The sequence below is a fragment of the Gadus morhua genome, chromosome 5 (assembly GCF_902167405.1).
Source record: "Gadus morhua chromosome 5, gadMor3.0, whole genome shotgun sequence".
In the NCBI taxonomy this organism is placed as follows: Eukaryota; Metazoa; Chordata; class Actinopteri; order Gadiformes; family Gadidae; genus Gadus; species Gadus morhua.
Window position 1 is genome coordinate 7,174,257 of NC_044052.1, and position 24,009 is coordinate 7,198,265.

The 24,009-nt window shown below is 44.3% G+C and overlaps 2 protein-coding genes and 1 long non-coding RNA gene across 7 annotated transcripts in view; 1 reads left to right on the forward strand and 2 right to left on the reverse strand.

The window, feature by feature from the left end:
• The first annotated feature begins 27 nt into the window (after positions 1-27).
• rtn4ip1 (reticulon 4 interacting protein 1) lies at positions 28-8,346 on the forward strand. 3 transcript variants are annotated; one of them, XM_030357538.1, is made up of 9 exons: positions 28-583; positions 1,350-1,501; positions 2,119-2,187; positions 2,424-2,548; positions 2,784-2,832; positions 3,005-3,141; positions 3,756-3,939; positions 7,412-7,504; positions 7,951-8,346. In XM_030357538.1, the coding sequence occupies exons 1-9, from the start codon at positions 304-306 to the stop codon at positions 8,083-8,085; spliced, it is 1,224 nt and encodes a 407-aa protein (XP_030213398.1). In that variant the 5' UTR covers positions 28-303; the 3' UTR covers positions 8,086-8,346. The 3 variants fall into 3 exon arrangements, with proteins under 3 accessions (XP_030213398.1, XP_030213399.1, XP_030213400.1); XM_030357539.1 differs by lacking the exon at positions 28-583 and adding an exon at positions 664-686; XM_030357540.1 differs by lacking the exon at positions 28-583 and adding an exon at positions 1,144-1,167.
• LOC115544541 (uncharacterized) lies at positions 3,823-7,995 on the reverse strand. Of its 3 annotated transcripts, none has more exons than XR_003976905.1 (3): positions 7,912-7,995; positions 4,152-4,240; positions 3,823-3,953 (listed from the first exon to the last, which is right to left on the reverse strand). It is a non-coding gene; the product is annotated as an uncharacterized LOC115544541 (long non-coding RNA). The 3 variants fall into 3 exon arrangements; XR_003976903.1 differs by lacking the exon at positions 7,912-7,995 and adding an exon at positions 7,227-7,435; XR_003976904.1 differs by lacking the exon at positions 7,912-7,995 and adding an exon at positions 7,110-7,198.
• A 2,308-nt stretch (positions 8,347-10,654) lies between the features above and the next one.
• The window catches only part of crybg1a (crystallin beta-gamma domain containing 1a), a 43,461-nt gene continuing 30,106 nt past the window's right edge, over positions 10,655-24,009 (reverse strand). Inside the window, exons 6-23 of the mRNA XM_030357541.1 lie at positions 23,954-23,995; positions 23,744-23,862; positions 23,353-23,530; positions 22,756-22,895; positions 22,107-22,233; positions 21,649-21,684; positions 20,521-20,714; positions 20,016-20,142; positions 19,515-19,660; positions 18,490-18,616; positions 18,189-18,218; positions 17,839-17,951; positions 17,329-17,461; positions 16,611-16,750; positions 16,137-16,260; positions 13,796-13,957; positions 11,905-12,067; positions 10,655-11,502 (exon numbers count right to left, since the gene is read on the reverse strand). Coding sequence (XP_030213401.1) covers positions 11,414-11,502; positions 11,905-12,067; positions 13,796-13,957; positions 16,137-16,260; positions 16,611-16,750; positions 17,329-17,461; positions 17,839-17,951; positions 18,189-18,218; positions 18,490-18,616; positions 19,515-19,660; positions 20,016-20,142; positions 20,521-20,714; positions 21,649-21,684; positions 22,107-22,233; positions 22,756-22,895; positions 23,353-23,530; positions 23,744-23,862; positions 23,954-23,995 — 2,190 coding nt within the window. The 3' untranslated portion in view covers positions 10,655-11,413. The remainder of the gene's footprint in view (positions 11,503-11,904; positions 12,068-13,795; positions 13,958-16,136; positions 16,261-16,610; positions 16,751-17,328; positions 17,462-17,838; positions 17,952-18,188; positions 18,219-18,489; positions 18,617-19,514; positions 19,661-20,015; positions 20,143-20,520; positions 20,715-21,648; positions 21,685-22,106; positions 22,234-22,755; positions 22,896-23,352; positions 23,531-23,743; positions 23,863-23,953; positions 23,996-24,009) is intronic.

A 24,009-nucleotide genomic window follows, 5' to 3' on the forward strand; every position in this document is an offset into this window, starting at 1 on the left:
ATCGGAGTTCTGATTGGTTCGTGACGATATGTCAGCTCAACTCAGGAAGCGGCACCTTTACTCTGGAGTCCTTTGGTCTTTTTTTGGAATAACGTTACTGGAATATCAGGTCGCATGTCAGAATGAATAGGCATGTATGTATTGCGTACATGCAGATTCGTTTCTAATACAGATTCGCATTGACCTTAGATGTAGCCCTATCTAGTGTTACGTCATCTCCTGTAACATTGGGATCGCTACCGTGCAAGGAACAAACCCTCTGTTAACTCTTAAACAAGATACAATACTAAAAGTTGTGTCACGATGAATGCTGCAAAACAGATAATGTGCAATAGATGGTTTCACCTGGTTAAAAAATATAATGCGAGCTCAATGGTATTTAGCCATGGATGTCACAAAAGACCTTTCAGTACTTCACGCAGCCGAATGACAGTGATGCCTGCTTGGGTGATTGACACATACGGCGGTAATGATGTCCTGCGATTCACCCGAAACGCAAGCTTCCCTATTCTAAACTACCCCAATGAGGTCATCGTACAAGTGCACGCGGCAGGACTCAATCCGATTGATGTTAGTATGAGAGGTGAGTAACCTGTGATGGATGGTAAAATAGGGTCGAGGGAAGACTTGTTCATGACAATGTTCGTGAACAGTTGATGACTCTCAATTGATGCCCTTCATTAACGGTAGTTGATGCATGTCTTGATGCATCCTATTTTTCATCTGAACTCAAACACATTGACACAACACTTCCGTAAAGATCTGGACAGAAATTGGCAGATTCGGAGTTTGCGGTTCCGAATTGCACTTTGCAGATGGTCTCTTAGATCGCGGCTGAAAGCCGGCAGCTCATAGAAGCCAAATGCACCGTTCGATAAAGATGGATGAAACAATGGTTGGTGCTGCTGGTTCTATAGATTACTACGTTTAGCTAGAGGTGTCAATTGTTTCGCAACGATGTTTCACTGACGCAACGGCCTTCCCGCACCATAACGAAAGACGAACGAACGAACGAACAAAGCAGCTGTTTCAATATTGAGGTTGCCTTAGCCAAAAGTTTGACAAATATCTGTGTCATAAAACCACTACGTTTGAGCTGATGAATGCACAATAGATGATTTCATGCGTACCACTAAAGTCACTGAAAACATAGCCTACTACTACTAAGTAAGTCCTACTACTCTGTGTCCTATGTATGATCCTAGAATCATACAGCCCATAACTTAATTAGTTTTCTTTAATTTTGATCTGAATGTAGTCTTTGGGTCACTTGACCTCTCTGTCTAAAAGCCTTGGGGGTGAGAAAAAATAAGAAACAATCATTATTGCTATGTTCTTTTTATTGGCAGGTGGTTATGGAGCCTCCAGTCTCTCCATGAAGAGAGACCCTCTGAACCTCAACCAGAAGGGCAGTGAGTTCCCCCTGGTCCTGGGCAGGGACGTGTCCGGCGTGGTCATGGAGTGTGGGCTGGATGTGAAGTACTTCAAAGAGGGGGACGAGGTGAAGGAGGGGGGTCCTAATGGGGATGTTGTTTCAGTTTGCTGCTCTGTATTAATCATAACATATATCAGCCAAACAGTATTAGTGGTGGTAGGTAGCGCGTTTCACTCACTAACAGCTGACTGTTAAACTAAAAATAATAGCTGATGATTATCAATATCGACTACCAAAGTGCATATTTTTTAACTATATATGCAATTCCTGCCGAGACTATAATAATTGATGCTGAATTACACAGTCCTACTATTTGGTGTTAGGTCGCTTGTAAACAAGTCCCTCCATTTCATTCCAGTGAAAAAATGACACTGTATTTCTGTTTTTTTTATCTACTGGTTTTGTATCTTTTTACATTTATGAAAATATTTGTTGAAAATGTAACCCAATGTTGATGAAGTCACATTGGGACTTTTGTTTCCTATCTATAATCTTTGTTTATTAATCATAGCAGCTTTGAAATTTCCTTCCCCATCGCCATGTAAATATTGTTCAGGGAAATGCGCAATCAATCAATGTAACCTCTGTTGCAATGTATGGGAACGCAAGATGCCTTGGCAAGAAGAGGAACTGAAAATCTAGAGCGTCACACATTAATAAGTTCTGTGTTGTGTATCCCTCAGGTGTGGGCTGCCATCCCACCATGGAAACAGGGCAGCTTAGCTGAATTTGTGTGCTTGAGTGCTAATGAGGTATTGTTTGACTCTTTAACTCTCTCAGATTTTATGAATCCATATCATTCATTCAAAAGTCGTAGCCTTAAACACCTTTTTATTAAGAAGCATGTATATTTTTGTTAATCTCCAGCCATTGTAAACAGTTTTCTTATTTTGCGACCTACCTCTACTCAATGACCCTTTTTATATACATTAGCAACCATTAAAATACAAGAAGAACAGCCTCCAATATGGTTACCGTTGTCTCACAGGTATCCCTTAAGCCAAAGTCACTGAGTCATTCAGCCGCGGCGGCGCTGCCTTATGTGGCCGCGACGGCCTGGTCGGCGCTGGTCAACACGTGCGGACTCACGCTGGAGAACTCTGCTGAAAAACGGTAGGAGGACATAGACACACATGGGCTTCTGTCTCTTTGATCCAACAGTTGTGTGAGTGGGCCATAATCAACACCCTTTGATGTCCACAGGTTAGATTATAAACAATTCTGAAAAGGACAAATGAGTTTAATAGAAAAAGAAAAATACTTAGATATGCTTTAAAGTAGAATACGTTTTCATTTTTTCTTTATTAAAAGTCTTCTTTTCCATTTTTTTTTATTTGGACGCGCACAGGATTCTGATTCTGGGGGGATCTGGAGGCGTTGGAACATTCGCCATACAGGTAATTCTGAGGACCGCTGCGAGCCAGCCGCAACAATCTAGCACAATTTCCAATGAGCAATTGGCGGTTGCCATTAGTTCCCTCAATGGGTTTATTTATGAACTATATCGAAAATGAAAGGACTTTATGAAGGAAGAGTCAACACTAGACACTTTTCCTGTGTAATTGCCAGATGCTGAAAGCGTGGGGAGGGCACGTGACGGTGACATGCTCCAAGGACGCAGAGCGTTTGGTCAGGGGCCTAGGGGCCGACCATGTGGTCGACTACAGTGCTGGTCCCGTGGAGCTCGCTCTCGGCACACTGGAGAAGTATGCCACCCACGCATGCATGTATACTTTCAACACATGAGTTGGAGAGGAAGTTTGTCAGAGGAAGTCGCCCTGTGTGGTTACGCAGTAGGAATTGGGTGTTTCGTTTTATTGATGTAGTACGGTGTCGTTTTGCATCCAAACCACAGACGTATGCATGCCATCAGGGATATGTTATCAGGCATTTATTGTCGTAGTATATCAAGTCTTTCTTTCTTTTCAGAAAAGCTTTATTGGCATGAGAAATATATATTATATCTATACACCTATCTCTCTCTGTGTCTCTGTCTCTCTCTCTGTCTCTCTCTGTCTCTCTCTCTGTGTCTCTGTATCTCTGTGTCTGTCTCTCTGTGTCTCTGCCTCTGTGTCTCTGTCTCTCTCTGTGTCTCTGTCTCTCTCTCTCTCTCTGTCTCTCTGTGTCTCTGCCTCTGTGTCTCTGCCTCTGTGTCTCTGCCTCTGTGTCTCTGTCTCTCTCTCTCTCAGTCTCTCTGTGTCTCTGCCTCTGTGTCTCTGTCTCTGTCTCTCTGTGTCTCTGTCTCAGTGTCTCTCTCTCTCTCTCCTTGTGTCTATCCTAACCATACCCTTTCCTCGCCCGCCCGCTCCGTCTCTTCCAGGTTCGACGTGATCCTGGACAATGTGGGCGGTGACACGGAGAGCTGGGCCATGGGCCTGCTGAAGCCCTGGTCCGGGGCCAAGTACGTGACACTGGTTACTCCCTTCCTCCAGAACACCGACCTGCTGGGCGTCGCCGACGGCATGATGCAGACCGGCATCACCGTGGCCTCCAAGGCCCTCAAGGTAATGCCACCGCCCTGCAGGGAGGGATCAGTGGACGGTCAGTGGGCTGGGTAGGTTGTCGGTCAGATGGTCGCTCTACCACTGGGCATGCCAACAATGTCATAAGATTAGTGATTAATTGGAACCGAAACTCCCCACAAAAAAACAGCACCCCATGCACATGGCCACAGAACTGACTCAAAGATGCTGACCTCCGCGTTTCAACGCCTTACCTGCTCATTTGAGGCTTTCTTGCTGTTGAGGTCGGTTTCACTGTCTGAGAAAAGACAACTTGTTTTTGTCCACAGCTCTTTAAAAAGTTCTGCATAGGTAGACAAGTGCACGGGGAAGAAATTATAAACAATAATGTCGGTTAAAATAGCAAACATAAGTTGTAGGGCAATATTAATTATAAGAAAATCCAAATTCCTTTTTCCTTTTAATGTGATGATTAATGGCAAATGATGTGCCATTCATGCAATTGCCCATACAGTTGTGGTTTGGGAACTTCACTGATGCAAGAGTATCGCTTCGGAATGAGATTGTTCCTTTTGATTACATCTCGTTATCTTGTTCCCCTGTGGTTGGTCATGACTGCCAAACTTTGTACTTCATATGTCTGCATGTCTGCGTTTCCAGGAAACTGACTGAGGCAATTAGTTTCGGTCGAGCACAGAATTATTTCTTACATGTTCATGAACAGTTCTTGTTTTCTGTGACAGGAGCGGTACGCTATGATTAGGTACATTCATGTAGACAACAGGGTGTAACGGTACACTGTCACGGTTCGGTTCATACCTCGGTTCTTACCTCACGGTTTGATACGAATTCGGTATAATAAAGGGAAAACAAAAAACAAAAATGCAGAAGGGAATTCTTTTTTATATTGTGCATGTCTCAGGTTGCACCAGCTAGTGTCATACAGTCTCTCCCCTGATCTAGCAACAGCCTGAACTGTGTAATCTAAGATGTAAACAATAAGTAGCCCACTTCTACAGACTCCATCCGTAACTTGTAAACAAAATAAGACAATCAGTTATAAAACTGAAAATGCAACATGTCTTATTTATGAAAGTTCAAAGTACACAGAATTAGTGCATTTCCACCGGAGGGTGTGGATCGGTTCGGTGTGTCTTGGTGGAGTAGTGAAGGTGCGGTTTGGCGCAGCTCAGTTACGGCTCGCATTTCCACCGCCGACAGTACCCTCACGCCTTGTTCACACTACATGCGTCCATCAACGGGCGTATAGCCTCCCAAGTATGGCTGCAGTATGTGTCTATGTAGACGCATACTGCAGCCAATCAAATCGCTTCCCGCTACAATGGCGATATGTGGATATAAATACAAGAGATGACAAATCATTCCACATTTCTTTAAAAAAAAGATAACGGCCATATCTTTCCTGCTTCTTCCTGTATGTTATTGCATGCATCATAACACCCCTAGTAAACAATATAAGCACAGTTCACATTGCTTCCGAGTTTATGGGTTCTATGCAAAGTTTAATTTGCATAAACATAGCTAAAGGGAAAACAAAAAACAAAAATGCAGAAGGGAATTCTTTTTTATATTGTGCATGTCTCAGGTTGTACCAGCTAGTGTCATACAGTCTCTCCCCTGATCTAGCTGCAACAGCCTGAACTGTGTAATCTAAGATGTAAACAATAAGTAGCCCACTTCTACAGACTCCATCCGTAACTTGTAAACAAAATAAGACAATCAGTTATAAAACTGAAAATGCAACATGTCTTATTTATGAAAGTTCAAAGTACACAGAATTAGTTCATTTCCACCGGAGGGTGTGGATCGGTTCGGTGTGTCTTGGTGGAGTAGTGAAGGTGCGGTTTGGCGCAGCTCAGTTACGGCTCGCATTTCCACCGCCGACAGTACCCTCACGCCTTGTTCACACTACATGCGTCCATCAACGGGCGTATAGCCTCCCAATTATGGCTGCAGTATGCGTCTATGTAGACGCATACTGCAGCCAATCAAATCGCTTCCCGCTACAATGGCGATATGTGGATATAAATACAAGACATGACAAATCATTCCACATTTCTTTAAAAAAAAGATAACGGCCATATCTTTTCTGCTTCTTCCTGTATGTTTTGCATGCATCATAACACCCCTAGTAAACAATATAAGCACAATTCACATTGCTTCCGAGTTTATGGGTTCTATGCAAAGTTTAATTTGCATAAACATAGCTGAAGATACTCCAAATAATGGCGCACTCATTGCCATAACACCTTGGCGTGTGGCAGCTGAGCAAAGGTTTTTGGCTTAACTGGCTATTCTAAGCGCCCAAGACACAACAGCGCCTCCCTGAGGGCCGCCGAGGCAGTGACCCCCTTCTGTGTGAGGTATATTTTTTCACTTTCAGTGTGTATTGCCTTTTTCTGTTGTTGTGTGCAATGTTCATGTTAAGCTGCGTATTTATGCTAATAAGGAACCGAGAACCAGATGAATTGCTAAAGATAGAATGTGGAATCTACCTAATTTGTGTGTGTGTGTGTGTGTGTGTGTTTGTGTGTGTTCCTCTAGTGTGTGTCTGTCCAAGGCAGACAAGTTCCCGCAATGACGATTGTCAATTTGGTGTTTCGAGCCTAACCGGAAGAGATGTAATTCTTCCCTGAGATGTCATATTAAGTCGCAAGCGGACCGCGATGTTGCCATGACATTTAGAAATCATCCTGTATTTAATGGGTTACAATATTGATGTATATATATTATGTAGGGGTTGATTATAACTCGTGAATAATATTGTATTATTCATTCTAATCATAATAATTTTTACAATTCATATAGGCCCATTATATTTATGCACGTCTTGAGCCATCAGCTGGGTTGGTCTTGGCCGTTTCTAGTTGACATTGCAGTACGGAACACAGCCGCTTCGCTTCCCTGACGCTTGAGTTGCATTGCATGCAAAAACTCACCCTTGCAGCAATGTAGTGCAGAGCTCTGCAGTCAACACCAACCACAGTGGAGCAAGAGGACAGGATGTAAACGGATTCAACAATCTCGTAGTGAAGTTTTACTCTTTATCTGGGAATTCCCCAAAATAGACACACGATGGCCCATAAATCATCACATTAAAGGACTAGGAATTTTGCAAAACTCAGTAAAAAGTAATAAAAAACTATATTTTTCCAATTGCATCATGATGTAGTTTCGGACGACACACACACCGCACTGTAATGCTGCAATCAAAAGAAGAGTCTTCAATTGGTACTAACTAATAATCATTAACTGGTGTTATATCGGGTCACGATTTGAATGTTGGATGAGAAATGTTGTGTGCTCACCCGTGACTGGCTTTAGGTATCAATGTTTTACTGTGGAAAGAGGAAAGAGAAGGAGGAACCAAACTTGTTTACACTCGGTTGCATATGCGTGCGTGTGTGTGTGTGTGAATGCGTGCGTGCGATGTACACCTTTTGAAATGGGGTTAGAATGCTGAAGACAGTTTTCTGTCCGTCTGTTAACACAGCACCTGTGTAAAGGAGTGCACTACAGATGGGGCTTCTTCATACCCAACGGTGCCGCTCTGGATGACATCAGTGAAATGGTGGACGCCGGAAAGGTAGGCTACCAGGACGCAGGCTAAAAACTCTTGAGAAAAGAAGCTCACAAAGCGCTTCACAAGCATAAATACAATCCCAGCCATACTTAATAAGAGGGCATAAATGGAAGAGAAGGAAGCCCGGGGCATCTATACAACTATTCTACTTCATTAAGAGAAAGCATGAGGACGTCTGCAACTAAAATAAACCATCAAGTGTGGCCTCTGCCTGTGATCCGCAGCTTCCTGTGTTCTCACGCTTGCTCGACTTTAACTTCCCTTTAGGTCATTTATTTTTTCATTTTACCCATTTCTGCATCAAATGGGTGCGTCTTTGTGTGCGCAACATGATGCGGTGGTTCGAAAGAATTCAAGACTGTAGATCATTACAACCCGACTCAGCATGGCTTTTCAGTGTCTCTTCACACCTTTTTCTCACCCACGTTCCTCCCTTCTTCCGGCGCCAGATCCGGGCGGTGGTGGAGGCGGAGTTCCCCTTCTCCCAGGTCCCCCAGGCCTTCCAGAAGGTGGAGGAGGGCCACGCCCGGGGCAAGACCGTGGTCCAGGTCATCGGGGGAGGGGGGGACCACGCGGAGTGCTGACACACCCAGCAGGATAACCGCGGACCGCGGGGCCCCTTCAGGGACGGAGTTGCCATGGCGATGTACAGCGCTCTCGGTTTCCCTTCAAGAGTTTTAGCAGTGGTCGTGTTGCGGACGGTGAACGTGTCGTGTGTGAATGACTGTTGATTGGCTTTGGCTGATGCAAATGTTGGTTCAAGTGGGAGAAAAAGTGCTCACTTCCTCTTTGGAGTTTTGTAGTGGCTTTGTGAATGTAAATAATATTAAATGGTATCAAAAGGATTCATAGTCTAGAATTGGGGTGTGTGTGTGTGTGTGTGTGTGTGTGTTGTGGGCGCCTGGGGCCTCATGTACTAAGGTTGCGTACGCACAAAAACGTGGCGTACGTCCTTTTCCACGCTCACGTTCAGATGTACAAAACGTGAAATTACCGTAAAAATGTGCGGTCCCCACGCCAGCTCCAGAGCTGTCGTACGCACGTTTCTACAGCTATTGTTCCTTTGGCGAAACTTAGAGGTGACGCTGGGAAACTGGGAAAAAAGGTGAAAACAATGACTCAGAGTGATTTGCACATCAGACACACTAATGAACAATTAACACACCTTGCAATTATATGGGTGGCTATAAAAGCATGCGCAATGGATGAAGAAAATTGTTTTAAAAATGGCTGCGTTAGCGTTGTTAGGGGACATCGCAAATGGTCAAATCCGAAGGGCGCTGGAGACGGCGGGGCCGACGGAGGAGACGCCGGGGCCGACGGAGCAATCCGTGCCCTCTCCTTGCTTGTCTATTCAAAAATAAAAAATTTAAGTTAATAAACACGAGTCAAAGTCTTTAATATCCTGGCATCTTTACGCACGACTTATGTGTATTGCAAGCAGCCAATTGTATGACCAGTATAATTACAGCATTTATGACTTCAGCATATTTACCTTGGGGATGATCGGCGTCCCCTTCATGGGCTCCCACCACTCCGGTGAGAGCTGTGTCAACGATCAAAGCGGCCACTCTCAAATCGAAGGGGGAGAGTTCCCCCACTCCCGTCCCCCCACCTGTTGCGGTCACGCTTCGGCGGTGGGCAGAAACCCTCCGCTTCACCTCCACCTTGAGGTCTGACCACTTTTTTTTAATTTCAGAGTGTGTGCGCTGCTGAGACCCCACTGCATTGACGGCCTCGCAAACACACTCCCACTCACTTCTCTTTTGTTTTGCATTTATCCCTGTTGACAGGGTTCCAATAGCATATGCTTGCGCATTTCTACCCCGTGGAGCAAAATCTCGAGCTCAGACTCCGTGAAGTTTCGTTTTTTGCCTCTGTTCATGGTGCCAGGTGATCGGATTAAGAGGTGAATCTCAGGTCCAGAGGCCTATTTAAATGAAATTGCATATTTAAATGAGGGCGTGGACAGGGAGGAGTTTGGCACCTCGGCATGTGCGCTCAATTCCACGTTGATCGAGATATGTACAAAAGAAACGTGCTTGGATCCATGCGTTCGCACACTTTGATACATCTGAATTTATTTGTGCGTAAGACAGCTTCTGGGTTTTGGCGTACGCCAAGTTTCAGTATGAAATCCACGCAAGTCTTAGTACATGAGGCCCCTGGTCTCTGAGGTACAACAGTGGGATCACCAATCAGAATAGAACAGGCGGAAGCGGGGGTTGCGGTGAAATCAACTTAAGTCATTTATTTACAAAAAGGTGCAGGGGGAAAAGGGAGGGGGCAAAAGGCAACTCAAATCTTCACCGGGTTGGCGGCTGTCGTCAGGGTGCCCTTTCTGGCTCTTCCTTGGGTGGGGCCAGAGAGAGAGAAAGATAGTCCGAGGTTAGTGGGGTCTGTGGTCCCTGCCACTGACCTCTTCGCCCTAGCTCGGCTTGGGTTTCCTCTTCAAGTCGTTGGGGTTCCTCTTCAAGTCGTTGGGGTTCCTCTTCAGCTGCCGGCTACGAGACTGGCCTAACGTGTCTCTGGTCTCCACACGCTCCTCCAGCCAGTCCCTCTTCAGCCTGTTCTGGTGGAGTTAAAAAGGCCCTCTGATTGCAGGGCTAACTCAGCGCACCTGTGCAGGGTAAGCTGAGTAGTACCTCCCATCCAGAACCACACCCCTTGGCTGCCTTTGCCTGCCTTTGTGGCCACCCCGTGGCCATGTGGGGCACTGCTCAGCGGCTGGGCCACCACTGTGTGTGTGTGTGTGTGTGTGTGTGTGTGTGTGTGTGTGTGTGTGTGTGTGTGTGTGTGTGTGTGTGTGTGTGTGTGTGTGTGTGTGTGTGTGTGTGTGTGTGTGTGTGTGTGTGTGTGTGTGTGTGTGTGTGTGTGTGTGTGTGTGTGTGTGTGTGTGTGTGTGTGTGTGTGTGTGTGTGTGTGTGTGTGTGTGTGTGTGTGTGTCCCTTATTGTCAGCAATAAGACTTGATTTGGCCAAGTAACCTTCATATATGAACCTTGGTTGTTGAACAAATTTCTGGCTTGACATCTTAACCAAAATGTAAAAGGGGTCATCCAGACAGACTTCCCCTTATTGGTTGCACTCTGACACTTTCTGGAGACCTGAAAACTGAAGATTATCCAGGAAACTATGAGAGATTGGAAAAATATTAGGCCATAGCATTCCTTTTTAATTTGAAAACCTTCAAAACATAGACTTCGGAAATGTAAGGAAGACCAAATCTTTATTCCTACGTAACAGGCATTCACATATTTACAGACAGTAGTAGGCATCAGTGCAGCGGTACTGCATTGATATAATCTATACACATGATTAACGCAGCACCACTCAATATATGATCTGAACCTGCCACATTGAAACATGTTCAAACTGTACAATCAATCAAGTTTGATCTGCAGCCATTGAAAAATAGGAAAGAAAACATTATTTGGGGGTCATACATAAAACTTTCACACTAATGTCTCAAACACACAATTTGGAAACAAATACAATTTCTGGCAGAGAGGATAGGTACAGCATCAACACAGGTCTGAATTGGAGAGGATCTGGTCAATAAAAATGTGCAATTACTTTGACTTTTATCATAGACCTATCTCTTAGCATTTTATTGTTTTATAAAAAAAAATGTTTAAAGTAAAGCTGAAAGAATGTTAAAAGTACCAAGATATTGCAGAGAGAGAGATTTAGTAGCGAAAACCATGAACTTAAAATTCATATTTCTGGTTCACTCAGAGTTGAAACCCAGTCCCCCTGGCGGAGCTGCATCACAGAGCACAGTCCCCCTGGTGGAGCAGCATCCTAGAGCGTAGTCCCCCTGGCGGAGCTACAGTGGCAAGTGCTGAAGTATCGGAGAAAGCTTGTTTCTGTGGTTCCCTGGGCGTTGTCGTTCTTAAGGTGTGCATTGGAGTTATAGAATTTCCACTGACCATCTTTGGCTCAATTTCCTCTCATTGAATGTGTTGAGGATCACATGGTTCTTGTCATATTGTTGGCCACCTGAAAGATAAATGGAAAGAAGTAAAATATTTATGTCTGTACTGTTGAACATTTTTGTCACGTTCTTGTTTTTTTAGTTTCCAGTGATACATTTATTAGCCAGTTGGGGGAGCTACTGCAATACAGTTCACATAAGCTACAGGCCACAGAACCAATGAGCTGAAGAAATCATTGGTCATTTAGTCAGCATTATCAGATAAAAAAGTTTTGTTCTTTACAAATCAAACAATCATCTTGTTATTCCGGATAAATCACTTATGACAACAAATGTTTGTCGCTGACTGAAATGGATATAATATAATATATGTAATATATCCTGCTAAGAATCACAGAATGCTGTCTGTATAACAAAGAAAAAAGGAAACCAAAGCCAATTTGATTGAACAGCCAATAGACGCTGACCTTTGACCTCCATGACCAGTTCTGGCTTCAGGTGGCACCGCACCAGGCCGTCGTGGGTGAGGTCCCACAGCTGGTTGTCCTTGCCGCGCTCGGCCGACACAGACAGACGGCTGCCTGCCATCAGCATGCTGCCGGTGGTCTCCAGACAGCAGTCCTCCAGCAGCTGCACAGGAGAGCCCACACAGTACTAACATTACCCTTTACTATAGAGCCACCAGCTGCACAGGAGAGCCCACACAGTACTAACAATACCCTTTACTATAGAGCTACCAGCTGCACAGGAGAGCCCACACAGTACTAATATACCCTTTACTATAGAGCTACCAGCTGCACAGGAGAGACCATACATGATTACCATTAGTAATGTATGGGCTAAATAGTAAATTGTAATTTACTATTTACTATAAAACCTGCTGTAGTTCTATAGTAAATAGAAGTTTACTATTTACTAAAGAACCTGCTGTAGTTCTATAGTAAATAGTAATTTACTATTTACTGTAGAATCTGCTGTAGTTATATATTAGAACTACCAGCTGCACGGGAGACAATATTTTAGTAATATTGAAGTGTGTAGAATGTAGTAGTATCTAACGGCAGATTGCAACCAGCTGAACCTCCCCTCCCCTCCCAACGACTCTTGTGGGCTGCACAGGCCTATTTTGTGTAAGGTACCAGTAGGTTTTTTTCGTCAATGACAGCATTTAGTAGCAAAGTGTCAACTGACACGATTCCTTCCATGGTCATATCTTTTATGTTAGTGCCCTTTCACATTGCACGTTATTCCTTATTGCTTTAATGCTAGTCAAATAAATAAAAGTCATGGCGTCAATAACCCCTCCACAGTCATTAACAAACCATCAACACTGCCTGTTTTTTGTCTACAACTTCCTCCTGCCAGCTAGGGTTAGCACGCGCACACACACACACACACACACACACACACACACACACACACACACACACACACACACACACACACACACACACACACACACACACACACACACACACACACACACACACACACACAGTGGTAGCTAGAATCAAGCCACATATAAACCCCTTGATTTACATGAATAGGTACATAACAATAGCCTTGCACCTGCTGTTTCTCCATCAAAGTGGTTTCGGTTCGTATTTTTGACTAGATTGCTGACGCAAATTTCGAAAGCAAGTTAAGCTATTGGAAATCATTCTTTTAGCGATGGGTCGATTTGGATTAGCACTCGACTAATTCAGTTCAGTATTGATTAAATGTTGAATAAATTGTTAATTACATTTTTTGTAGATTGTAGAAAAAAATTCTGTATACCGTACATTTATTTTTATAATAAAGAGATGAGGAGTCATCTAGCGGATGAGGAGCCATCCGGTGTCCAAAAAAGACATGTTATATCTTTCAATATCATTGTTATATTTTACATTTTTGTTTACTTCTATCAATTTTCAAATGTCGATCATCTCGCAGAGCAGAGAGATCGTACAACAGAAACGGCGTCCCCTCCGGCGAGGCTCCACCGAGGCATGTGAGTGTGAAGGTGAGTGTGAAGGTGAGTGTGAAGGTGAGTGTGAAGGTGAGCGTGATGGTGAGTGTAAAGGTGAGTGTGAAGGTGAGCGTGCAGGTGAGTGTGAAGGTGAGTGTGAAGGTGAGCGTGCAGGTGAGTGACCTTGCAGGTGAGTGTGAAGGTGAGCGTGCAGGTGAGTGACCTTGCAGGTGAGTGTGAAGGTGCGTGTGCAGGTGCGTGTGAAGGTGAGTGTGAAGGTGAGTGACCTTGCAGGTGAGTGTGAAGGTGAGTGACCTTGCAGGTGAGTGTGAAGGTGCGTGTGCAGGTGAGTGACCTTGCAGGTGAGTGTGAAGGTGCGTGTGCAGGTGCGTGTGCAGGTGAGTGACCTTGCAGGTGAGCTGGCCGTGCTGGTAGAGCCAGAGCTGCTCGGCGCCGCCGCCGCCCTCCTCCAGCGCCTGCAGCCTCATCAGCTTGATGTCGTCCAGGCTGCCCGTCAGCGTCACCACGCAGCCCGACTCCCGGCTCCGCAGGCGGAAGTACAGCTGCCTCTGGTGGGAGGGAACACGCAGGCAGACAGCAGCACATCATCAGAGGGAGTCACCATGGGCTAGCGATAGCACTGGCTCGACCCACACACAGCCGGCTGAGGCTTGTTCGAATAGCCTCGGGACTGGGAGGGTACATGAACCCATGGAGGGGATGGCATTCTGTACGGAAGCCCGTACTGCAAAGGTTCTGTATATACAACACGTATACTTCAGTCGTCATTTGAGGGACGAAGCAATATCCTTTTTACGGTACATGCTATTATTCCTGTCTCTCAACAGACAACACTGGGCAGTGATGCAATTTTTTTTCAATGTTGTTCATGTCATTTATAAAGCATGACATATTCAGAAAAATGGACATACAATTAAACTGACCTCTTGTTTACATATATAAACAAAAACGTAACATCAGTGGGGTGTTCCACAAAGCCGGTTTTATCACATAACCAGGTAAGTTAACCCAGGGTTTGCTGTAACCCTAGGTTTTCTGTTCCAAAAGGATCACGGTATGTTAGTTGCTATAGCAACATATGCTCTGAATCAAACCTGGTCGGACCAGGTTTTGCGCAGGTTAAGTTTGAAACATAACCCGGTTTTGGGTATTTCAACCGGCGTTCACCGCAGATTTCATGTGTTCACAATGGCATGCCCTTTTGATGAGAGAACTGCTGATATCAGAGCGCAAATTATACGTGCAATCCACCGGGAGCGATTGATAAGACCACAGCTCGACATCTTGGCATATTGGATGACTTTTTGCTGGAGTGGAGAGATATAGATTCTCGCGCAAATCTTTAATATATTTAAATAGCCTTACAGAGCCAACAGTACCAATCGAGGACCTGGCCTCAGTTCACTCCAGACTATTTGCGTAGCCCTCCGTTTTTTTCAAATGGTAGTTTTATCTAGGCTATAATGCTGGAGATGCTGAGCACATCACAGTCGTTTCAGATGACCCATCCAAGATTTGTATCGGCCTCCTATCATACAAAGAGCAATATTGTCTGAGTACTATGCCGAGAGGCATTTACAACATAAAGTATAAAATAGTCCTAACGGACTTCCATCCACTGGAGAATGTTCGATCGTAGCCGGCGGCTTCATTGCAAGCACTGATCCATCTTGATCTGTGAAGTTGATGAATTGTCACTTTTAGGTTTTCTACCCAGTTACCAAAAAAATAAACATTTGGAATAGTATGCGCTGTGGCAAGCACACGGTTTGCATGTGTTACTTCGAAGGCAAAAAAAATCTAAAATACAAGAAAACACAAAAACCTACATTCAACCAGTGTGGGGTAGGCCTATGGCCCATGACTCTCTGAGGTGGTAGGTACCTCCAGGTACCCCCTCCATGCCAGGGCGCCCTGAATTTATGTTTATTAACAGCTCCTCCACCGGGGTCAAGACAATTTGAGGGCCAGATCCAGCCTGCCGACTGTCTGCCTTTTCACGATTGGCTTAAAAAAATGGCTTATTTAAATTTATACCAATACGGTGGTGGGAAAACCTTACCAGTTTGTATGTTTTTTATACTTCATTTTTATACTTGATCCTCTGACCGCTTGGAAGCAATCGGAGTACATATTGTTTTAGAAGAAAGGGGTTATGTGGTAGGATCTTTAAGAATGCTTAACTGGGATATTTATATATTCATGGCTCAAATATTAAGGATCATGCTTTTGACGTGTAACTAACGCATTTACGTGGTCAGCGATCCGCTGCCAGGCTTTGGATCTCCGGGTTCCCAGAGGTTTTAGCGTTCCCTTTTCTTGTGATAATGTCCTTCTCCTCGTCATAGCTCTCCAGGAGAACCTGGAGTTCCATTTCATTGAAATAAGCGGCCCGTTTCGCCATATCGATCAGGGTTTCCATGATCCATACATCACGTCTTTTTAAGTTTGGCGTGGACGCGCACAACCCTGTGTTAACCAACCCCGAGTTGATTGAACTAATGCATAACCGCTGCTGTGGAACCGAAAACTCTGGGTTGGTCGGCACAGGGTCAATCAACCTAGAGTTCAGCGTTAACTCAGTGTTTGTTAAACCTCCGTTTGTGGAACACCCCTCTGAAGTCAACCAAATATAAACGACGTTGCTACTAACAGGCTGGTCTATTCCATACCCAGTGGTTAATGCGGGGTTCAAAAACCAAACAGGAGCCCAGGTTTGATAGTTACCTGAAGTAACGGCCTCAGAGACCCCACTTGCTTCCAGCCGCTGTAGCCGTGCCAGTCCCCGATCTCATTGGGCAGCACCAGGATCTGCCGGCCGCGGTAGTTCCCCCCCTCGTACAACACCCACCTGTGGAGAGCACCATGACTATCACGCTCCTCCACGCTTGGATTCCACTCACATTCAAAGCGACGAGGCATGTACATATTTGTGTATGTATGACGCATGTTTATAACGGTTATATTGAAAGCAGAGCAAATGCTGAATGATCCGAGTGGCATTTTAAATCCTGAAGGTCAACCATCAAAATATGTAGTCATTGTAAAGTCAATAATAATAATAGAATAATAATAATGTATTAATGTACCACGTTTCTTAACACTAAAAGACCCATTACAACATTGAATACTAGAGTTTAAAAAAATCTAAACATTTCAATAAAAATATATCTTAAAACATTGAATTCAGCCGTTACGTACATTCCTCCGCCCACCGCTACGGAGCGCATTAGTGAGTCCAGGCCCATCTGCCGCAGGTTGACCACGCCGCTGGTCAGGGAGACCCGGCGACCCCTGCAGCCCAGCTTGCTGAACAGAGTGACCGAGGGCAGGGATAACTCCTGGACAGACGGACAGGGAGGCGGACGAAGAGGAGCACGATGAGGAACGGGACGACCAAAGGGTGATCGGACGTTCCATACGTGTGACGTTTCACTCAATGAAACCAGCGCTAATCACGGTCATTCCTTCACGTTCACTCCTCCTATTTATGTCTTCTTTCCATTAAAACCGCAAGGCATTCTGGAACTTGCAGTCTTATAAGCATTTGTACAACAGAAAATGCATCTCAAAGCAATATCGAAACCAACGTGATACAAATTCAATGTATTTCTTTTTCCTTCATAGAACCCTCAGGACAAAACAATTTTTTTAAACTTAATAGTGTTTGAATTCGAGCGGAAAGAGGGGGATTAACTTACACATTAAAAGCTATCACACACACACATTTACAAAGTTGTTCTAGTATGTAACCATGGGGATGACATGTCCCCTGTCCTTGCTCTCAGCCCTGGGATTTTTTTGTCAAATTTCAATGTTTTCAAATCGATGTGAAATCGATTTCTTCACTTAACCTTTAAGCCCCCCCCCACACACACACACGCACAAACACACACACAGAAGACAGAGAAGCACTCACATGTCCCGTGGTCTGCATGGAGCGGATGGCGGTGTCCCGGGCCAGGTATCCCATGGCCTCGGGGCTGGGGTAGTCCCCCTCCTCCAGAACATACATGTCCTCGGAGAACTCGGCTCCCTCGTAGGCTACCCAACTGATGAAGACACACACACACACACGCACACAGACACACACACGCAAACAGTGCACACACACAGACACATGCACACAAACAGAGACAATCAAAACAGGGAATGAGTTAACCTAGCAATTGTTAGTGCTCTGCACTGGTTTCTATGAACATCATTGCTGTAGCGACAGCGATAGAGAGTTGTATCTCTTTATTCTAACCGACATGCTTATTGTAAGTCGCTTTGGATAAAAGCGTCAACGTAAATGTAATCAAAAGGGGACAAAACTCAAATTGATAGTACTTTATAATAGTAATGATGTCTTTTTTCATCATGAATTTAAAACAAATCGCCCTCAATTGAGTGTTTGAAGCAAAGCAAGCAGATATTTTTTTTTTACCTGCCAGCCTTCACCCTACAGGATTTTGGTATGAAGTCTTCGTCCAAGGCCCCCACACTGTCTTCTAAGACCACTTCCCTTCCCTTAAAGTCCTCCTCTGAATAGAGATGCACCTGTAACACACACACACACACACACACACACACACACACACACACACACACACACACACACACACACACACACACACACACACACACACACACACACACACACAGACACACACACACACAAACACACAGATGTACAAACAATGTTGAGATGGATCAGGAAAACTTGGCATCCATATGAAATGAAAGATGTTTACAATTTCTAGGAATCAATCACCCAATTGGTTGGGCAAAACTCACCTTGAACTTGCTCGCTACTGAAAAGTCGTTCTGAAATAGCGAGATGCAAACCATTAAAAATATTGAATGATATGAATGATCAATCAATTTAATATATAATGAATTAACGACACTTTACTTATTAATACAGCACTAATGAGTCGAGTGTAATGATTACAACATCACACACGTCACCAAACAGAATAGCTTACGTTTCAGTCTAATGCGGGGATTAAACCCAGGACCCCATGAGATAGGAGGGATGTACCCCTGAGACACTGAACTGTTAACAGCCTCTACATCATTCCCTGAGTCTTCCTACCTGGAAAGCGGGCTGTATGGACCCGATCCTGAAGGCCTGTGCTCCCCAGTCCTCGTGGCTTCCATACAGGCCTTTCTCCAGCACATACACCTCCCCGCTGAAGGCTGCCTTCTCAAAGGCCACCCACCTGCCGAGACACACACACACACACACGCACGCACACACACACACACACACACACACATAAAGACACGCACACATGCACGCACACACCACACACACACAGACACACACACAAGGACACACAATCAAGGAGGTGAAGAAGAATCATCCTTTTTGCCAAAAGTGTGATTTAATTACCAACTTGTGTGTAAACTTACTTGATTTAAATGTTAAACAGAACTCAGAGAGATTGCATCTTGTTTAAAGGTTGAATTTTTTTGTGTACACAGCAGTGATTCGAGGAAGGTTGAACGACGGTCTAAAACTAAAATTGTGAAATACGTTTTTTACCTAATAGGTTGCAGTTTTCAAAGCTGACTGTCTGGCCTGTCTAAAATGCCCACAATCCTAGAAAGATCATTTGCAAATTAATGTTAAAACTGGTTCCAGCCCTTACAGAGGAACCAGCCCGACTGTATTAGTAAGTCTGCACCATTCTTTGCCCGGATGTCTAGCGGTGTAAGCCAGTGAAACCAACTGGGGCCTAGTGACTTTTGATGCCTTTTTACATCAAAGAAAAAAAAAAAAACTTTGTGTAGATTACAAGACTTTTGTCGCACCGTTTGTTCACGTGTACCTGAAGACAGGGTGTGGCACTCTGCATATTTGCGTTTATGGGCTGGCTGTAAAGACGGAACTTGGACACACACACGGCCAAAATCAAAGACAAAGGCATGTCTATAAACCTACGCATAAGGTCGACGTTGGCATGAGAACTTTGCCCTTATGATCACAGGTAAAACATGATATCTCCGTGTTGCTAGCCTGCGACCACATCACTGGTTGTTAACCACCCTTTGGGACTGCATTTGTGATACAGATCCTAAAACTTGTCTTTGGTTTTCAGACGGATCATAACTTACACTCCTCCCAGCACGTTGATGGACTGGGTCTTGGTACCAAAGTTTGTGCTCTCCATGGCGATGACGGGGTCCAGCAGGTCAACTTTGACCCCACGTTCCCCGAAGTTCATTTCACTGCATAGTTTGATGTGCGGTGACAGGAAGTCCTGAAGAAATGAAAAGAGTCGAAAAATGAGGCCAGTCAAGGTATCGGCAAACCAACTTGTGCTCCTTTCTATCCTTCAGAAAAAGCAAATCCAAATCGCTCAAAATATCCTGTGATTTATCAACTGCTAAGCAAAGAAAGGCTGATAAACTCAACCATATGAACTTAATTACTTTACTACTATTTACACTAGTAGCATAACTCTTTTATTGTATAACTCTTCCTCCTACGTAGATAAGCCTGTCTCCTCTTTCAACTTTTATTGCCCAGAGCTACTCTGTGTCTGACAGAGTATTGGATTGACTAAACTCTTGATAAATACTCTGTGACGTTAATCCCCCGGGACGTTGTCTTACAGTGACGATGGGCCTCAGGGAGAGAAGGCCGTCCTCCGACCCGCCCCAGTCGCTGACATGGGGGTACTCGCCCTCCTCCAGGATGTACTGGCGGCCCTCCAGGTCTGCCTCGTCATAGCCCACCCACCTGGGAGGGAGGGAACCACCGGAGGAGCTTTAGGTTTAGGGCAGAACACTAAATACACACCTCTACCAGTATTAGTATGAAGAGTTTGAAACCGCCATTGTGATGCCAAGGAGAGTCATGTTAGGACAATATTTACACTATTTATACAGTGAAATAATTGTATTTTTAATTTGGGACGGAGGGTAATGTGTTTTGAAAATAGGAGGGTAATGTATTGATGAATGTATGAAAGAATGAATTAAGATTAGATTTGTTTATTTGTTCTTTTTTCTTACATTCCACCCATATCATTTATTCACTCATGACATCCTCTCATTGGAATTCAGCAATAAGCCAATACTTGTAGCGCATTGACTTTACCAACACAAAAGCACTCACAGTCCAGCCAGGATCTTGAGGGAGCCCACCGAAGACAGGGCCCTCCTCTCTCCCCCGTCTCCGTCTCCCTCCTTCGGTTCTCCCTCCTCTGGCTTTTGCTCCTCCGGCTCTGCGTCTCCTGCTAGCAGGTCGTATGCCTCTCTGTCCAGCTCCAGGCACCCCCCCTCAAATCCAGGCTTCTCAAAAACCAGGGCCTGAACAGGGACCAGAGCGTGTTAACGAAGGGGCCCTAAAAGTATGTTACATTACCTGAGACAGTGTGCGTGTGTTTGCCTGTTTGTGTGTAAGTGCTTGCGTGCACACAGATATGCGTTTTTGTGTATGAGTGTGTGAGAGAGAGAGAGAGAGAGAAGTGTGTTTGCCTAAGGGGTTGACCTTGGGTAGAACGCCAGCCATTCTTAATGGCTTTTTAAGTGCCAGTTACAGGGCACAACCTTAACGGAAGTATTTCCCACCTTTCTGTCAGTTCAATGTAGTAAATGAGATAGTCCCCAAACTCCAAATAGATTTCAAAGAGCAGTCCGTCTCAGCAGGCAATGCCTGCATGTACTTAAGAAAATGCCATTGAACAAACTACATTCAAATTATTTATACAAGCAATATTAACTAGTTGGTTAGATGGATGAGATCACAGTTAAGAGTATAATGACAGCTTCTCTTTCTTTCAGTATCTGTCATTAAAAGTGACTTAACTACGATTATTACTATCTATTTCTTGATATCGCTATTTCTTATAATTCGTAACAAATGCCCAAATGTAACCAAAGCCTCTGGAAAAGGTAATCTTGACAGTGCGTCATGTACCCACGTAACCGTTCAGCCGGAAGGCACAACTAGATCCCGCAGCAGTTGACAATCATCACTGGGTTCAGTGTGTCGCAATAGATGAGCAATGATCATGAAATAACAAGCTCTTTATGTTGCAAAACAACTCATTGTCAATTTTGTTTATATTTTCAAATGTTTTTAGATACAAGGACTACTTTCCCTTGGGCTACTACTGGACCCTTTACTGTGGGTTGCAAATTTGGATTCATTTGAATTGTTGAGGCCTCATTAGATATTAGTATCTTCATTGGTATAAATATCTACATCACTACTTCACATTTGTATTTTTTTCAAACTGACCTTGACTTCCTTGGGGTGTTCCACCTTTATTGGGCCCTGTGAGAAACAATAACATGATTTGTGAGTCAACAATAATAAAACATTGACATGTAGTACAGCCACATTACGGCCTCAAAAATTGCAAAAGAAAAACGTTCAATTCTTAATTTGATCATTTGTTTTATTTCTGTTGTTTCATTTGGTTCTGTGCTTATCATGTATTTGTTAATACATTATGTATTGGGTGTATGTATGTATGTATGTATGTATGTATGTATGTATGTATGTATGTATGTATGTGTGTGTGTGTGTGTGTGTGTGTGTGTGTGTGTGTGTGTGTGTGTGTGTGTGTCTGTGTGTGTGTCTGTCTGTATGTATGTACTGTACGTATGTACTGTGTGTATGTACTGTATGTATGTGGTGTGTGTGGTGTGTGTAATACATGGTGTAACCTAACATAGTGGTGTTCTTTGTGTTACCATGCGCAGGGCCCTCATAGAGCCGATGAAGGGCTGGTCGAAGCCCCAGGCCTGGGGACAGGGAAACTCCCCAGGCTCCAGCACTGCGAGCATGCCTTCGAAGCCGATGTCACTGTACACCAACCACCTGTTGGATGGGTAAGGGAAAACACCCAGTTTTAAGCAACATTATTGACCATAATGAATTATCTTGGTCTATTATATTTGTTCTGTTAGAATATATGTGTGTGTGTGTGTGTGCGTGTGTGTTGGTGCGTGTATATGTATAAACCCTACCAGAGAGCTGTAAAAAAAAAATCTGCCTCTAGAAAACGAAGGAAGGTGCTAATTACTCTGGCTGTTCGCACCAGGAGAAAGCCATAAACCAAGCAACACGGAGGCAAAACAGAGTAGCAGTTCACATTCTGTGGCTGTCACTGGCACAAGCCTGCATTTTGAATGTTGCACTGGTGTAAGAAAATATACATATATTTTTAAGTGACTTTTAACTTTAGCTTGTCCATTCACACTGTAATTAGGATCACCTCTCTTTATTGACTACAACACAGTATTCAATGTTTGAAGGTGAACCTGCATCGGGTTCACCCCCAGACGCTCACTACCCGGTCCCTTCTATCAATATCAGTGGTGCTGTTTCAGCAGAACTTACACCCCGGACTGGACCTTGATGGAGCCGGTGGTGGGCGGTCTGCCGAAGGAGCCCAACTCCACGGTGTCGTCGCAGAAGGACGTCATCAGGCCCATCCCGTTGACCTCAGCGAACATGTCGATGCGGGGTATGCTGTAGTCCTGTCAAATAGGGATGGAAATATTTTTTGAAACATGGCTTCATTAATGATGCTTTATGATCATATTTAAATATCTTTTAATAACTTCGCTTAAAGAAAATAAATTGTCGACGCACTTATTGTATGTTGTACATCCTTGCACTTAAAAATAGTAATCATCATTGTGTAGCATCTTATCCTAGCTCTCTTTGTTGTATACGGGGAGTGGGTTAACCATTAATTGTTGGTGCTTAGCACTTGGTTCTATGAACCTCAATACTGTACCGACATCGATATATCGTTTCTCTTTCTTCTGACAAATGTCCTTATTGCACTTAATAAGTCCCTTAATGCCCTTAATTTAATTGTTATTATTTATATATCACAAAACAGTCTACAAAAATTGCAGAACCTTAAGTGGCCCAGGGGAAAGTAGACAGAAACTACGTGAACGAAAATAAGCATGGACATTCACTCACCCTAACAACCAGGCGAATAGATCCTATCACCATGGGAGCAGTAGGAATGGGTTGGCCCCCGGGACCGAGCGGCATGGGGGTTTCCTCCTCGGCCCACATATTCACTAGGTGATCTGTGGGGCCTTCCTCCAGAGCAATGGTGCGGCCCAGAAACCCAGGCTTTTCATACAGCATCCAGCTTTTTAAAACAAAGATGGCAGGAAATGTAACGCTGTCTTCACAGCAAATTTTGCCAAAGGGCCTGCTCAAGCCTGCATTGAATTTCATTCATCATGTTGGTTGTACACAGAGCTAATCCGGATGTTTGACGACAGATCATACAGGCAACTTTCCACTTCAAAACCAGGCAGCAGGAATGTGAAACTACAGAAAACATGGTGGCACTTCCTACCATCCTCGTGTAACCTTGACGGAGATGATGGGCGACAGGGCCATGGCGGTGGCGTCCTCCTGGTCACAGAGGAGCTCGTAGGCCTGCCCTCCAAACTCCTCGAGCTCATGGATGACGATCTGAACCAAGAAGCATTAATATTGATACAATATATACCAACGATATATTGTGTATCACTATAGGTGAATGAAAAAGCCATTGGATTCCTACCTTTCCGGGTCTTTTGTGGAACCCTCGTGCTTCAAAAGGTTTCTAAAATGTAAACA